Source organism: Megascapheus bottae, chromosome 16, assembly GCF_031878675.1.
Source record: "Megascapheus bottae isolate mThoBot1 chromosome 16, mThoBot2.hap1, whole genome shotgun sequence".
NCBI lineage: Eukaryota > Metazoa > Chordata > Mammalia > Rodentia > Geomyidae > Megascapheus > Megascapheus bottae.
This window is the reverse complement of record NC_143524.1, coordinates 8785758-8803298: the sequence shown is the minus strand read 5'-3', so window position 1 is coordinate 8803298 and position 17541 is coordinate 8785758. Positions and strand designations below refer to the sequence as shown.

Here is a 17541-nt window from a genome sequence, read left to right as displayed (position 1 = left end):
CCTTGTGACCTGGGAAGCACTATGTGTTCCACGTCCATAGAGGGGGAAGAGAAGCAGGATGATAAATATTGGAAAGTGGGCATACAACGGTGCTTTAGCAACATTTTGTAATGAAATTCCCTAAGAAACTTATGGGCTTGGAGAACCAATTAGTTTCCTTAATTTTTCACAGGGTTACGAACTGCTGAATCTGGAAACTCTTAATGAATAATCTAATTGAAATGTATATATGTGTGTGTGTGTGTGTGTAATAAAATATGGAAAATTTCATTTTTTTCATGTAACCAACTGATTTGGTTGACTCTATCTTTCAACTCTCTTCTCAGGAACTCAATAAAATCCATGTGCCTGTATGGAAGGAGCCATGATGGATGTTCTAAATGTATATTCATTGTTTCTTCTCAATAACAGGACTTTGATTGGTTGTTACAATTATGTATTTTAAAAGCACAAGAGAAGAACTAATTAGTCCACATTTACACAATATAATTACGCCTTGATCCTGGGCTCATGCCAACCTTTAACTCACACTGAGTGATTTGTCAGTCTAATGCCCTATCAATCCCAGTTATCACAGTATCATGGAGAGCCGCTTCATATAGAGTTGTCTTAACCCCTCTGTACACTACCCCGACTATAAAAGAAAAGAAAGAAACTATCAAACAAAAACTTCAAATGATGAAAGCCTTTTCTCTGCATTCTCATGCTTATTACCAACACAGCTATACCTGTTGCTAGTAAACTGTAAGCTTTACATCTGGAATCACAAGACACAGTTTTGTGCATGGTGGATACAGGAATTTGGAAGTAAGTTCCTCCTACAGAAGCAATTTTGAATGAGGGCACATAATCAGATGTAGCTCACACAGAGCTTAAGTTTCTAGATGAGGTGAGTAACAACGCCAACATTTGCTGCCTATTTCACCACTGGTCACTGGTCCTAAACAGCTACCGAGGTACATCGTACACCAGGCTGCAAAATGAAGACTGTAGGGGAACTTACTCTAATGTCTCACTGTGCTAAATACACAGGACACACAGACAAGGTAAAACACCATGTGCCAAGCACAGCTGATGGTGGCAGCTACCACGCGATTGAGAGGGCAGGCAGGCAATCCTCGCAGGCTGGTGTGACTCCAGCGCATGCGGTGATTTCGAAGTCTTCAGTCATCTCCCCTTGAGTCCCCTGTGAGCTGCACTGCGGGTACCGAGACCGTCTGTGCTGCTCCATTTTCAGTTTATGCGACTCCAAAGGTTTGCTGGGTCCCCTGCAATTCCATGTGCACCATTTTGTAAAAGTGTCTTCTCTAAAATCTCGACTGGAATCTGTCCATCTCATTCTTTCCCTCACTAACATTGTATTCTATCGAAGTCACAAAGACAAGCGTCTAAAATTAACCATTTTTTCAGTATCTTTTAAAAAATTTAATTGTCAAGGTGATATACAGAAGGGTGACCTTTACATATGGAAGGTAGGGAGTACATTTCTCATCCAACAATGTTACCTCTCCTCACGTTTTTCTCCCACTTTTCCTCCCCCCACCCCCCACCCGCAGTTGTAAAGCTCATTTCCAACATATTGTCTGGTGAGTATCTGTTGCATTAGTTCACTCTGTGCCCTTTGTCTCACCATTTTGTTGTTTCCACTTCCCTTCCCTAATTCAGATAAACGTTTGCGCAATACACAGGGTGCCAAAATGAAGTACAGTGATCCTTGAGCAGTGTACGAAGGAGTTTTATGAATACAGTGCATCTTGACCAGTATCATCCCTTTCCCGATTTTCCTCATTTCTACCCTCCCCATCCCAACCCTCAATTTGCTCAATTTTGTAGGATGCACATGGAATTTTTGACTGTATCCTCCCTTCCCCCATCTCTTTTCATTTGTCTACACCACCCCCCTTGATCCCAGCCCTTATTTCAAGTACCTGTTTCTTGGTGTTTATTTTTGGATGTGAATTAGCCTTACTAAGATATTGCATCATTTGAGTTCTTCCCTTAATCTACTAGATTTCAGTTAATAAAACTATGTATTTTTGGATACCATAACAAAGCAATTATGTACAAATTTTACAATCATTCCAGGTTGCACATGTGAGAGAAGACATGCACTGTTTGTCTCTCTGGACCTGATGTATTTCATTTACCATGATTTTACCCATCTTAAAGGCTGTCTTTAGCTCACAAAAATGTGATAGATGGAGAGTTCTACTTTGCATATATTTTATTTGAAGCTCTTTCTCCACAGTAAGAGTATGTATAATTTATGTTTTGCTTGAAAGCTTTGGAAGGATACCTGCTCTATACTATTTATCCTTACTACAGCTCCTAAGTACTTGGCAACTTCATGTGCCTGTCTCTGAAAAGTTTACACTGGCCAACTCTCACAAAAGAGGTCAGTGTTACAATGTGTGTGGTCAACAGAAAGGGAATTATATACAAGTGTGTGTGTGTGTGTGTGTATGTGTGTGTGTGTGTGTGTGTGAGAGAGAGAGAGAGAGAGAGAGAGAGAGAGAGAGAGAGAGAGAGAACGTGAAATATGGAATTTTAAAATTCTTACTCTATCAATAAGGAAACTGAAGAGCCAAGAATCTGGGTGATGCTATAAATAAAGATTTTCAAAAGTATGAGAGACGTAAGATTCAAGAGTTAAATCCATCTTCCAAGTTTAATACATAGGAATGAGTAGTATGTACCTGAATCAGTAGGCAATTTTGAAGTTAGACTTTTGTTTTTTTTAAAAAAAAAGAATAAACAGGAAATGATGGGAAAGGATTAAAAGGCAGTTCAGAGAATATGAATTAATTTAAAGTTATTTTTCAGTTTGAAGAATGATTTAATTTTTCAGAGCTTTTGTTGCATATACTTATTAATTCAAAATGCAACAAAATATTTAATGAATATAATCACTAGTTAGAACAACATACATGCATGGTCTGGGCAAGCAGCAAGATGTATCATAGATCACAAAAGTCCACATGATGGGTTTGGGGGATTTATTTCTTAGATTCAGCTCCCTATTATATGAATACTTTTTATTCAACATGCCCCTGAATTTGGTATCAATACAAAATGGAATTTTAATCATCCATTAGGAAGAATGACATTATACCATTTGTAAAGAGGGGAAGGACTTGGAAAAATTATATTAAGTGAAGTACATCAAGCCCAGTAAGACAAAGGTTGCATTTTTCCTCATGTATGAAAAATAGAATTGGCCTATACACCTACAAGTAAACACACTGGAAGGTATGCAAGTGGTTACAAATGCTATTAACTAAATTGTGGCAGATTGGAGAGAGTTCCCAAATATTGTATTTCCTTAGAAAGACAAAGGCAAAGCTCAAAACATAAGCACTAGGAAAGGGATACTTGCAAAAGTGGGGGGAGGGAAACAGAAAAAGCCAAGGGGACAGAAATGACGAGGAGAAGGAAGGGAGAATGCAGTCAATAATTTAATGTGAATATTAAAAAAATTTTAAGAAGAAGGGAAAGAATGGGTCAGGAGGTGTGAGTGAGGATGATGAAAGAGATGACGCTGATCAAGATGCATTGCAACCATAAACTGCTTGGTAAAGTGGCAACTCTTTTGTGCAACTACTTAAAGATAATAAAAAAGAAAAAGTAAAATGCAGATAATATAAAAAAAATTCCAGTGTGAGAAGTAATGCACCTACTATCTGGTGAATGTAACTGTAACCCCTCTCTACACTACAATAAAAATAAAAAATAAAATAAAAAAGACATTCCATTTTCAAAAAAGTGTGACAGGCAGTTCACTACTTTAGCATGAACTGAATTTGTTCCTTAAACGTTTATAAAATATAAAAGCTTACCAGTTTCTCACTTAAGAAAATTCAATCCATCATAGTCAGTCTGAAATCATAAAAGCAGTCATGATTTTGCTGTGGAAGTCCTCTTAGAGGAGAGCCCCTCTCTTATAGTGATCAAAAAGTTCCAACCTCAATAAGGCTGAAAATGGAGAAAAAGACACTACAGATGTGTATAAAGTGCTAGATCTACCATGAATCCCTTTTCTGCCTTTGGAAATAGTACTTCCTTCTTTGTCAGCAATAAGAAAAAACAAGGGTAAGATTATTTCTCCCATAGAATCACAGCTTATGATTGTTGCTGATAAATAAGAACAATCTACAAGTATCTCATGAGAAGGGTATAATTTTAAAGTGAATCCATGTGATACTTTTATTGGAATATCTTGCCCTTACCCTGGTTGAAGTTTCATAGCAAACCTTAGTTCAGCAGATTATCATTCAGATAATAAGGGATCTCATTATGACATGCATGGTAATCCTTCCAAAGCTGCTACATTCTTGAGTCATTCTGGAATGCTAGAAGTAAATTCCTGACCATCTTATGACGACTTGGAGAGCTTTGGAGTTTTCCCCTATGAGAATACCTAAAGCTCCTCGTCCTGATTTCCTAAGGAAGAAGCAATTAGCCTTGCCTGCAGGGATTGAGGTGGCTGATTATTTTTAAAAGTTACATTATTTCTAACTCATAAATAAATATATGAAAACTGTGTCCACTAATCAAGGGTAATGAGTTCTTCCACATAGCATTACACAATGTTCAAGTCAAATTTAACATGTCTGCTCATTATTTTTTAATTTAATTACTAGTTTTAGGGTTTGTCGTCCAACATCTCAGTTGCAGTGTGCAGAACATCTTGCTCAATATTCTTTCTTATGGCAAAAACCCTTAAAATCCAGTTTTGAAACTTCATCTGTCTTATCTATACTCAGTTTGATTGATAATTTTTATTCCTATCTAATTATACTTATTATTACTAATTAGGGGAGCCATGGTTGAAGTGGTAGAGCATGAGCTTTGAGGAACAAGAACTAAGGGACTGCACCTAGGCTCCGAGTTCAAATCCCAATACCAGCACAAACAGAAAATCTCATTGAATTTACCTCATATTTCATCTGAGCTTGTCATAATTATATTCTACTTTGAAATTTAGAATCATTCTAGTAATAATTACGAAAAATATAATTCAACATTTTAAAGTTTCAAATGTTTTTCTTGAATTATGAACTAGTTCTTGTTTGATATATTTCTGGTCACTTAATGACATTTCACTAGGAAAAGTATTAGGGAATTTAAAATTTCTTCTTGATGATGGATTTCTAGGAAATTGTGTTGTAAAATGGGAAATGAGTAAGAATTAGAAAAATAGATTTTAACTGAGCAGAAAGTTAGCAGTGTGTCTTGAAACACACTGAATATGGGTCTAGAGGTCAATATTTTATATGATTGATAAAAATTATTTGATGCATTTTACATGTGAGTACAATTAAATTCAAAAGGCAATCAATTGCTTCATTCATCTAATAAATATGCATTCAGAAAAATATGTTCTTTCTGTGAAACTTATGTACAGGAAAGTGAGTATATTAAAGTATCACAACAAGAAAATGATAAATATTTAAGATGACAGAGGTACTGGCTTTCCCGATTTACATAGTGATTGTTACATCTAAAATATAAAATCGTTATATGTTAGTAAAATATTGACCATAAAAGAGAGTGAAAGGGGCTGGGAGTTTGGAAGGGGAGGGAGAGAGAGAGAAAAAGAGAGAGAGGAGAGAGGGAGAGATTTTGAAACAATTTCCATAGTGGAAAGAAAAATGGATATTTTATTTACAAGACTGAAGAAAAACTAAGCAAAATGTACTTGGAGGTCTCTAGACCTTTGAGGGGAAAAATCCTACATATTAAAAAGCTTGTTTAAGGACCTAATACAATAGTAATAAGTGAGATATTTCAGACAGGATGGGAGGCTCTTTTCTCCAAGCTTCTATTCCCCCATGTCCTCATAAACACACTCAGCCAAAATGCAGAGATAGCTGTCTCCAAGGACTTTGACCCTGTCTCTCTGTCAAGGTCAGGATGGAGGAGCCACTGTGGCAGAAAGCACCTCAGGGATAGCCACTGACACAGCACAGCTCCCCCTGGGACATGTGTTCAAAGTCTGCCATCTCTGCCTTGATATTTACAAGGCCCAGGCCCAGACTGTCCAGAACATGCAACTCCTCAGGAGGGAAAAGCCCTTCTCCAGCAGGAGGCTTTCCAGGGTGTGGACCTCCAGCCAGTGGTGTGGACAGGATGGGTTTCCTCGCCTCCTCCTTCACACCTGCGCTTGGCTGCTCCTGGTCAATAGTAAGTATTTAAAAAATGGGCAAATACTACCATATTTTACATTTGAGAACAAAAACAATGGAAAAAAACCAAGAAGGCTACACACAGCTACAGCAAGACACATTACAATGATTCATCTTCCTACTCTTGGCACACAGGTTTTTCCACACTCTGTACTGCTCTACTATCCCCAGAAATCCACATTTCTTACCATCAGATACCTGATATAATGGCTGAGGTGATAGTGATACTAAAAAGTGGGTCCAAAGCTGGTGGCTTGTACCTGTAATCCTAGGTACTTAAAAAGCTGGGATCTGAGGCTCACCTTTGGAAGCCAGCCCTGGCACAAAAATCCATGAGACATATTTCTAATTAATTATCAGAAAGTCAGAAGTGTAGCTATGGTTCAAGTGGTAGAGTTGCTAGCCTTAAGCAGAAAGACTCAAGGACAGTGCTGGGATCCTGAGTTCAAGCCCTGGAAACAGTACACACACACACACACACACACACACACACACACACACACACACACACACACACAGGGACACTTAGGGCCAAATTTCTTATTTAAAGGATTATAAACCCGTTTTTTAAATGACAGGGATTTAAGTACTTACTACATCTATTTGAGAACCTCAAATGTTACACTGTTTTCTTTCTCTCATCTTTTTTATTAATGAACATCAGTTTTGCAAAAGTGTTTCATTTTTGTATGCTAATATATGCATACAATGCACGTTAATTAGATCTAATTTTTCCCTCTCTCTGCCTCATCACCTTTCTCCCTTTCACAAACAATTCCTAAGAGAGTTTCACTGTTGAATATTCACACATGTACATAAAATATTTTGATATTCACTAGCACCCTCAATGGAGGGTGCCACTCCTACATTGTTTTAATAAAATGATCATTGTTTTAGTGTGTGCTAATTATTCAAAGGACTTCCACCATGGTATTGCACAGTGAAATGCATGGGCAGTATTCTGAGAAGATTGCCCTCTGTGATTGCTCTCACTTTCCTCATCCCTTCATCTCTCCCTCCCGTGAGTTTTTTTTTGCCATCTTCACTTGCAGATGCAAGATATGTTGGTAGTGCTGGCATTCTTTTCCTCCCTATAGTCTGTTCCCTTGGTCCCACAATTCCAAGCATGTATATGGGTGTGGGTCATTGCATGTCTGTGTATGACCCAATGGGCATTTATGTACACACTTGGATTTAGGGCTAGCATCCACACGTGACCTTTGTCTTTTTGAACGTTGCATATTTTGCTTCACAGGACAATCTCCAGTTCCACCCATGTCCCTGCCAAAGGCACAATGTGACCTATTGTATGTTTGCATTTAAGAATATGAAAATCTGGAAGTTTAATATTGTTGAGAGAATTCACCTAAATAGACATGAGGAGATGAGATAACCTATGAAATGTAATGAATTCAAATGCTTGTGTTAATTATTTGCACACATATTGGCTATGACAGTTGTATATTCCTTACCACATAAGGGCAGGATAACTTGTAAGGAGAGGGAAGAAGGGTTTTCTTTTTCATATATTGTCTTAAATTTTTGCAAAAATTCCATACTTTGGAAATATGACCACTTACCCATTGTGAACATTATGAAATAATTTTGGTGTCATTTGAACTGCCTTTTGGTCACATAGGCTTTTAAAAATCAATGAAAATCATCCACTCTAGGAATGAAATCACATTTTTCTGGTGTTTGCCAGGTTCATTTCATGTTTAATTTTTTATTGTTATCTTTATGTAGTTATACAAGGCATGTATCATTTAACAACACTGTGAAATACAATGCATCTTGATCCACGCCACTTCCTTCAACAATCTCAGTCCCCTTGGCCTCACTCCATCCCTTACTGTTCTTAATTTTGTGGTCTATTCAGTGAATTCTTGGTTGAATCTACATGGGCTATCTTTAAAGCAAATGGTCTGCCACCTCAATCCTTGAATATGAAAACTTTTTAGTCCTAAGGAAATGAATACTGCTCACTCTTCCAGATTCACCCTGCACTTGAGCCACATGGGAGGTAATTGTGTCCGGTGCAACTCAGTTGAAGGCAAAGTCTAGGGGATAAGAAAATAACACTTTGTTTATTTCCCCGTGCTTCCTACCAAAAACCCAGAAGACCTGGATGCTGGTAAGTAACAGAACACAGCCCCTCTACAAAATAAACTTTTGCAACAGGAAGAGGAAAGAGCTAAGGCTTTGATTCAACCATTTGGAAAAAGCTTTCCTTTATGTTTTAGGACACTGAACACATGCAAGTTATTATGAAGAATGTTTGCCTATGTGTCATGAAGCGTCTGACAACAGCGTCAGGTTAGAGGGTGAATCTCGGGTGTCCCTAGAGCTGGAATTGTTAAACACTTTCAGCTAGAAAGGTGAAGGTCTGCCACAGACCGTGTACAAAAGTGTGAGCACAGGTTCCTCACGGTGTTTTCTGCTCGTTAGCTCTCTCTGTGCGTGTGTTAGACCCGGGTGCTTGTATGATATGGCAAAGACTGGGAAGGAACATTGGGTGACTTTGTGGAAGACGGATCACCACCCACCAGGCAAACCCAAATGAGCCCCCGAGTCACACAATGCCTAGCCTGTGACAGCTGTGGGCAGCAAAGACACTCCAGGGCCCAGGTGCATGCCCTCACTCAATCTCTGCCACCCACAGCACCCAGGCCAGCTCCTTCCACAGACCCTGCCCCGCACAGGAAGCTGACACAAGAGCAAGAGACCTCGGCCGGGCCGGCCGCCCCTCAGCTCATGGCGGGGCACAAGTAGCCTGGCCTGGTGAGTCCCAAGGGGCCATGATGGAGAACACCTCCCAGGTGACCGAATTCATTCTTGCGGGGCTAACAGATGCCCTGGAGCTGCAGACCCCCTTGTTGCTCATTTTCAGCCTCATTTACTTCAGCACTCTGGCTGGCAACCTTGGCATGATCACGCTGATCCTGCTGGACGCTCGCCTCCACACCCCCATGTACTTTTTCCTCAGCAACCTCTCCCTGGTGGACTGCGTGTACGCCTCGGCTGTCACTCCCGAGGTGATGGCAGGGCTTCTCACCGGACACAAGGTCATCTCCTACCACGCCTGTGCCACCCAGATGTTCTTCTTTGCAGCCTTTGCCATAATTGAAAGTTTCCTCCTGGCCTCCATGGCCTTCGACCGCCACGCAGCCGTGTGTAAACCCCTGCACTACAGCAGCACCATGACACGTCCGGTGTGTGTCCTCCTGGCGGCTCTTTCCTATGCCAGTGGCCTCCTCCAGTCCTCCATCCATGTGGCCCTCACTTTCCGCCTCTCGTTCTGTCATTCCAACGTGATTCATCACTTTTTCTGTGACATTCCCCCGCTGCTGGCTCTTTCTTGCTCTGAGATCCACACAAATGAGCTTGTGCTCTTCGTGCTGGCCTCGTTTAATGTCTGTTTCGCTCTCGTGGTCATCTTGAACTCTTACCTGCTTATTTGTGTTGCCATCTGGAGGATGCGTTCAGCTGAGGGCAAGAAGAAGGCTTTGTCCACCTGTGCGGCCCATCTCACCACAGTGTCCATCTTCTATGGAACCATCATCTTCATGTATTTGCAGCCAGGTTCCAGTCATTCGATGGACACTGACAAGATTGCGTCTGTGTTCTACTCTGTGGTGATTCCCATGCTGAACCCCCTGGTCTACAGCCTGAGGAACAAGGAGGTCAAAGCTGCCTTCAACAAGGCTGTCGGCAAAGCAAAGTCTTCCTCGTGCATAGGCAGTGAATAGCAAATGATTTGCCAGCTGTGAACTTTTTGTTCTAATCTTTACTCTCTCAGAACAAATCTAAGAACAATTACAGTAATTATAATTATTTCTTATCTTCCATGTCTTTGTGCAGTTCTTTCATACACAAGGCCCATTCACTTCATGCTTCATAACTGTGGCCTTGTTAGGAGAGCTTACTGTTGTTGTCATTATTGCTGTTATTATTATTATTGACAGTACTGAGACTTGAGGCTTGAAAGTACTCAGGCACTTGAGGTTTCTTGGCAGGTGTGAGTCATTTTCCCCAGTCAGTGGTCTGGATAGAAAAATTGTAAATATCTTTTCCCAGAAATGGAACACTACTTCAATTTAAAATTATAGCCAGGAGATGGTGTGTCATGCCTTTCATTGGAACTACTTAGAGATCTGATGAGATGTGATGGCTGATATTGGATAGTTTTACTTTGAAGTCAATACTATAAAAAGTTTGTGAGACTCTATCTGGTTAATGGGATAAAAGCTTATCTGGAGTGATGACTGATGTGGCAAAGCACCATCCATGAGCAAAAACCTAAGCAAGAATGCGACGCCCTGAGTTTATGCCACTAAAAGGGTAGAACAGAAATTATAATCCTAGGCACTGTCAAGTACCACACTGTATCTCATTATTGCCATAAAGTGCTTGACAAATAAACCATGTATGGATAGTTATACCCACATTATACTTTATTTTTACATTTTATTTTAAATTCTTAAATTTCAAAATCATGCAATGATTCTTGGAGGCAGGGTGGAGTCACAGTTCTTAGGAATTGGTGCTCTTAACCATTATTGTCAAAATGTGGGATCTCAGCATCTCTCCTAAGATAATCCTCTTTATGTCTGTGGTAAAATGGAGAAATCCAGAGCATAATCCCTATCATTCTTTGCTCTGTACTATGTTCTGATCTAAGATCCTTAGCCCCAGCTCATCCCAGAATCAGTGGAGCATACTGACCTGGGACTAAAAGTTCTGAACCCAGGAGCTGAAACAAATCTTTCCACTTCCTAAATGGTTTGCTTCTATTTGAGAAAGGAATTGCTAACCCAGAAGCCATTTTTGAGGTTTCTTCAACTGTATTCCAGATAGTTAATCTCCTTCTGGAGTAAAATTTGGAAAGAAATGTTGTAGGTAAATAAGCACTGTCGGGGGCGGGGGGAAATATCTTCACGGATGCCAGGAAAGGATACACAGTGAAGAGACTCATTCTGCATGCAGGCAATGTAGGAAAGCCTTTAGTCATCCTGAGTCCTTTCACAGATGTGAAAGAACTCATACTGCAGAGAAACTCTTACCTTTGTAAACAAGATGAGGAAGTTGTAAGTTTTCCAGACTTGTCAGGGGTAGTAAGTCATACTAGAATATAACTCTCTCTTCTTTCTCTGCCTAGATATTCAGATAGATAGATAGATTGATAGATAGATAGTACATAATATCCACACCTACATATAGTAGTCAAGGAGGATGCATAATTCATGTAATAATAGACAACATTTTGACAATTAGGACTCCAACACTACTAAGGAAGGAGCTGAGGAGTGACATTTTGTACTTTTGTGTGATGAGGCATGAAGATAGCTGGGGGTATAACACATTCTGAGTTCCATAATCTGAGAATAGAAAATGCTGTGATGGACAAACCTGGGTTGAGGATGCCTATCCCCAATGATGAGGAAAGACTTTATTTTCTAAGGTAGTCTGTGTGTGAGTGTGTGTGTGTGTGTGTGTGTGTGTGTGTGTGTCTGTCTGTCTGTCTGTCTGTCTGTCTCTCTCTCTCTCTCTCTCTCTCTCTCTCTCTCTCTCTCTCACACACACACACACACACACACACACACATTCTCTCACACAGAGATCAACTTTACTAGTTATGTGGCTAATCATTTACTCAGTTAAACGAACATGGGAAAGAAACCACCTACACAACTCCACAATTTCTCCCAACAAACTTCCCACACTCATTTGCATTTTGCCTTCTCTGGACACCTGCATGCACTTTAGAAACATGTGTGTGGGTGGTTCTTATTTATTAGCATACATTAGTTATACAAGAGGTGAGTTCATTGTAACATGTACATGGATTATCCGATGTATTCTAATCAATCACTTCCTCTGCCACTCCCCCTTACTCTCATTGCTAATATAATTCAAGAAGTTGAAGTTTCAGCAACCTGCTTTTATACTATAGTCAAACTATTTTGACCATATCCATCCTATTTCACCCATTTCCTGAGGTTTCATTGTGCACCTATGTCCCCTATTTGTATTTACGTGCCGCAGAGAAATGCATGGAAAAGATCAAATATACCAATCTAAAGAGACCACAGAGAGTTTCACTCAAGTGTGTTTCTGAATGTGATGTTCCCAGTACTTTCAGACAGTAATTAGGTCACCTCTTGACATATGACCTCATTTGGTTTTTAAGATAGGAAATACAGAGGAAATGTAAGGAGAATTCATCTAGATTTGTGAAAGATAGATACTAAAATTTATAACTGTCAAGATTATTTTGCCTTGAAAACTATCTTCATGAATGCACTCTTGACCTCCTTGTTCCTCAGGCTGTACACCACAGGGTTGAGCATGGGAATGACCATGGTATAAAACACAGATGCGATTTTGTCGGTGTCCATAGAGTGACTGGAGCTGGGCTGTAGGTACATGAAGCTAATTCTCCCAGAGAAGATGGAGACGGAGGTGAGGTGGGAGGCGCAGGTGGACATATCCTTATGGGACCCTGCAGCTGAACGCATCTTTACAATGGAGGTAAAAAATGATCACGTAGGAAATCCAGATAACACAATGGCAAAACATATATTGAAGCTACCTACACAAATAAGAACAAGCTCATTAAAGTGCCTCTCAGAGCAAGAGAGAACCATGACTGCTGGAAAATCACAGAAAAAAATGTGGACCAGTTGGGTGTACAGAAGGAGAGGCTGGATAGATTTGCAGTGTTGATGAAGGCATTCGAGAAGCCACAGACATAGGAACCTATCATCAGACACAAACACACGCCAGTCGACATGGTGGCGGTATAATGGAGGGGCTTACGCACTGCTGCATAGCGATCATAGGCCATTGAAGCCAAGAGATAATTTTCTGCAGTGGCAAAGGCTGAAAAGAAGAACATCTGAGCAGCACAAGCATTATAGGTCAGAGCCATATCTCCTACAGTGAGTCCCGACAAGACTTTTGGAGTGACAGCCGAAGAGTAACAGAAATCCACAAAAGACAAGTTGCCAAGGGAAAAAATACATGGGAGTGTGGAGCCAAGAATCCAAGATGATCAATAGAATCATTCCCAACCACGTTCCCAACCAGAGTGATGACATAGACAAAGAGGAAGGTCATTATGAGGGGCGTGTGCAGTGCTGGGTCACTCGTTAGTCCCAGCAAGACAAAGTGTGTCACTCTGCTCTTGTTTTCCATTGATTGCATCTGGCCATCAATAGATTCTGTAGCATGAGGGACAGAGACATGATGACGAAGAGTTCAAAGGAAGCAGTACAAAATGAACCATTTCATGGAAGAAACAATTTGCACCAAGACTCTGAAGAATACCTATGTGGTAATAGACAGCTACCTGACTGAATCTGATAGATGCCCATGGATAGTCTATGTAATTTAAATACATATGCAGATGTTGACTGAGAGGGAAGCAATTTCATACTGAGACATGCTGACTTGTTTCCTTAGAAACAACTTGTGGGTGGAAATGGGAGTGGAAAACTAGGAGAAAGAGAGGGAAGAGATGACACTGCTCAAGAAGAAATGCGCTCATTACTTGACTTATGTAACTATAACTCCTCTGTACATAACTTTTACAATAGCTATACACACATATATATATTAAAAAAGAACTTCTCTAGACACCTTGGGTGAGCATTCACTCTTCCCTGTCAATAACAGGATATGCAAAAAGATTAAAGTGCATTATAAGCTTGTTAATTTATTTAGGGCAATATCTGAGTCTTTTTTTTTCATTTTAGTAGCTTCTTTTTTCTCCCTAACCTCCTATAATAGGTAAACACATAGCAAAAAATTAAAAAAGTAAGAGTGACCAGAGTGTTATTTGTCTTGCTTTTGTTCATACTTTGCAAAAGTAGTCATGACATTCCCTGCCATCTGCCAAATTCCTCTGACAGAAAGAAGCATGGATATTTATTGCATAGACTCTATCAATGTTTCAAGAAAACCACTGAATATCTCATGCATCCTTTAAGAAAGCCACCGTATGGATGCTTGACTTTGCATAAATGACAATTTACACTACTAATGTAGATACATACAGAAGATGAGCAGTATGTTGGAAGAGAAAAATACAATTCATTTAGAGGAGTCCATTGGGAATCATAGAATCAACCATGGAATCTGATACGAGGTATACTGTCCATCAGGTAGTGGCTAAAATATTCCAAATTCCCCATGGCAGAAATTAGTAGAAAATGGGGGAATTAACATGAATCAGTTTCTAAATTTACCTTAAATCATTTCTGCTTCATCTGTAATTAAACTGCTACTTGGGAGCTCGAAATCAGGACTGTAGTGCAAGGTCAGTTCAGGCACACAGTTTAACGAGACTCCATCTCAACCAAGATGCCAGGCATGGTGGTTCCATTGCATAGGAGAGATAAATAAAAGGGTTGCTGTCCAAAGCTGGACCTAGCCAAATAAACATGACATTATATCAAAAAATCCCTAAAACTATAAAGCCGGGTGGTATGTCTCAAGTATATTGCCTAGCAAAGATGAGGCCATGAATTTAAACACCCAGACAACCAAAACAATTATTTCGGTCTCCCAGCAACCAGTCCATAGCACAAATATAATAAAGTAACTGCCACATATTCATAGATGGGGATGTCTGTATATAGTTTGCCAAGTAGTTTTGAATCATTGAGTATTTTCCTAATCATCATTGAGGCTCACTGCAAATTCACATTTAAAGTATGTTCTAAATGATTTTTCATTCAAATGAAGAAGTATCACTTTATTGTATGTTCTCTAGCATGATGGTGATGTGGAATTGTATGAGGATTTTAGACACTAATCTGGAGATATTTATACAGAGTTGGAGAACTCTGGAGATTTCTCTTGTGACCGTCTTCATCTCCCAATCTGGGGAAGGAGCAACTAAAACACCTACGGGGATCATTTTGGTTATTGTGATGGGCACTTCATGTTACTTGTCATCTTATAATTTTTTTAATTTTTTTATTGTAATTAGTAAAAGGGTTACATGATATTTGCCAGATAGAAGGTGCATTAATTCACATACATTGATACCCTTTCACATGTCTTGGTACCCATTTCCTCCCCCCCCCAACACCCCCCACCCGTCTTGGTTTTCCCCCCTTCCCTATCAAATTTCAAATATCCAAATACAAATAAATTCAATATATCAGATAACAAAGTGAGATACTATACCAATATGAGATAACCAAGGGACAGCAAAGGAGATGAGAGACAACATAGTACATTAAGGAAAACAATCATTCATTGCATGGCTTTGGAGATACACTAGGCCTCCTTGGCACAGGTCAAAACTTTCTTAATAAGGACCAAGAATCACAACAAATCAGAGAAAGGCTGGATAAGTGGGACTGCATTAAACTGCAGAGCTTTTGTATGGCAAAGGACATAGCTAGTAAACTAATCAGGAAGCCTACAGAGTGGGAGAAGATCTTCACCAACCAAACAACGGACAAAGACCTCATATCTAAAATATATCAACAACTCAAAAAATTGAATCACTCCAAAACTAACCTCCAAAGTAACAACCATCCCATTAAAAAATGGGCCAAAGACTTAAAGAGAGTCTTCTCTGAAGAAGAAACAAAAATAGCCTATAGACACATGAAGAAATGCTCAACATCTCTGGTCATAAAAGAAATGCAAATCAAAACAACTCTAAGATTCCACCTCACTCCAGTTAGAATGGCCAGGATCAAGAAAACGAATGACAACAGATGCTGGAGGGGATGTGGCCAGGAGGGATCACTACTACACTGCTGGTAGGAGTGCAAACTCATTCAACCACTATGGAAAGCAGTGTGGCAGTGCCTCAAAAGGCTAAACATAGAACTCCCCTATGACCCAGCAATTCCACTACTTGGCATTTACCCAACCATCCAGAAACAAGGACATACTAAACCCACTAGCACAACAATGTTCATTGCAGCACTATTCACCATAGCAAAGATATGGAACCAACCCAGATGTCCCTCAGTTGATGAGTGGATCAACAAGTTGTGGTATTTGTACACAGTGGAATTCTATGCTGCTGTCAGAAAGAATGACATCGCCCCATTTGTTAGGAAATGGAAAGACTTAGAAAAAAATCATATTAAGTGAAGTAAGCCAGACTCAAAGGAACTTAGGCTCAGTGGTTTCCCTCATTCGTCATAATCAGTAGAAACCTTGGGCTCTACTAGCAGAGATTTGCAATAGAGCAAAATCTTGATACATAAGGCCATATAATGTAAAGCTAATTGAAAGGACCTCCAGGATATTGAAACAAAAGCCATCTTATAATTTTTAAATAATCCATTTAGTATATAATGCCCATGCAGTTAGACAAACACTTTTTAGTATACACGTCTAAAAATATTGTTAAATTCATGGCCAGCAAGATTCAGCTAAACCATTTTATCATTGTTTCTTCAGCCTCCAGCTCCAAGAATAAGGGAAATTGTATTCAAGTGTTTTGACTTTCTGACAGTGTGCCAAATCCTGGAGTATGTGTTCTTTGATAGCAGCATACTTACTTAGCAATTAAGATCCATCCTTATTGTTGGAAGCTTTTATTTACTGAAGATTAGTATGCCACTACATGAACAATAAAAAATTATTTTGATTGTGCAGCTAAAGGACGTATGAACTCATCATAAGGTTGTGTTATTATAGAGAAGAGTGCTTTAAATATTTGCTTTAAATTTTGTGCAGAGATCTGTTTTTCCATCCATTAAAGTATGGGTACCAGACTGAATTTTCAAATGGTAAGTTTTGTTTATTCAAACAGGAAATCACCAAATGGCTACTTTCTGAAAGTAGCTTCTATTAACCTTCTATTAGAAATCAATTCAAACTTGCACATTTTTATCCATATTTCATGCTGAATTTTTTTCATTATTCTTATCTTGCTTTTATTGCCACTTACATTTGAAAATCATTGTTAATTCTTTAACAGGTATCTAGGTTGCCATCATGGTTATTTCTAGTGGAGCCAAAGTTTAGAAATATGAGAAATAAATACATATATACATATATGTGTGTGGTATAATACTGTATCTATGGCACAATTTTTCATTGTTTAAAGTATATTAGGCATACCATATGGTTTTTTTGGTGGGGGGGGTCACTCATGGGACTTGAACTCGGCCTGGGCTCTGTCCCTGAGCTCTTTAGCTCAAGGCTACCTCCCTACCCTTGAGCCAAGCCTCACTTCCTGTTTTCTAGAGGTTAATTGGAGATGAGTCCTTTTGTTCCCGGGCTGGCTTTGAACCTTAATCCTCAGATCTCAGTCTCCTGTGTAGCTAGGATTACAGGCATGAGTCTCTGCACCCAGCTTCATATGGGATTTTTTAAG

The 17541-nt window shown here is 39.5% G+C and overlaps 1 protein-coding gene and 1 pseudogene across 1 annotated transcript; one reads left to right on the top strand and one right to left on the bottom strand.

The window, feature by feature from the left end:
- Window positions 1-8983: 8983 nt before the first annotated feature.
- Window positions 8984-9934, top strand: LOC150052588 (olfactory receptor 5B12-like). The gene has a single exon (XM_090349162.1). The coding sequence runs from the start codon at window positions 8984-8986 to the stop codon at window positions 9932-9934; it is 951 nt and encodes a 316-aa protein (XP_090205288.1).
- Window positions 9935-12454: 2520 nt separating this feature from the next.
- Window positions 12455-13382, bottom strand: LOC150052587 (olfactory receptor 5B3-like; annotated as a pseudogene).
- Between the last annotated feature and the right edge of the window lie 4159 nt (window positions 13383-17541).

Bases quoted from the DNA above. Each gene is read 5' to 3' on its own strand.
- LOC150052588 (XM_090349162.1), top strand. From the start codon at position 8,984: ATGATGGAGAACACCTCCCAGGTGACCGAATTCATTCTTGCGGGGCTA.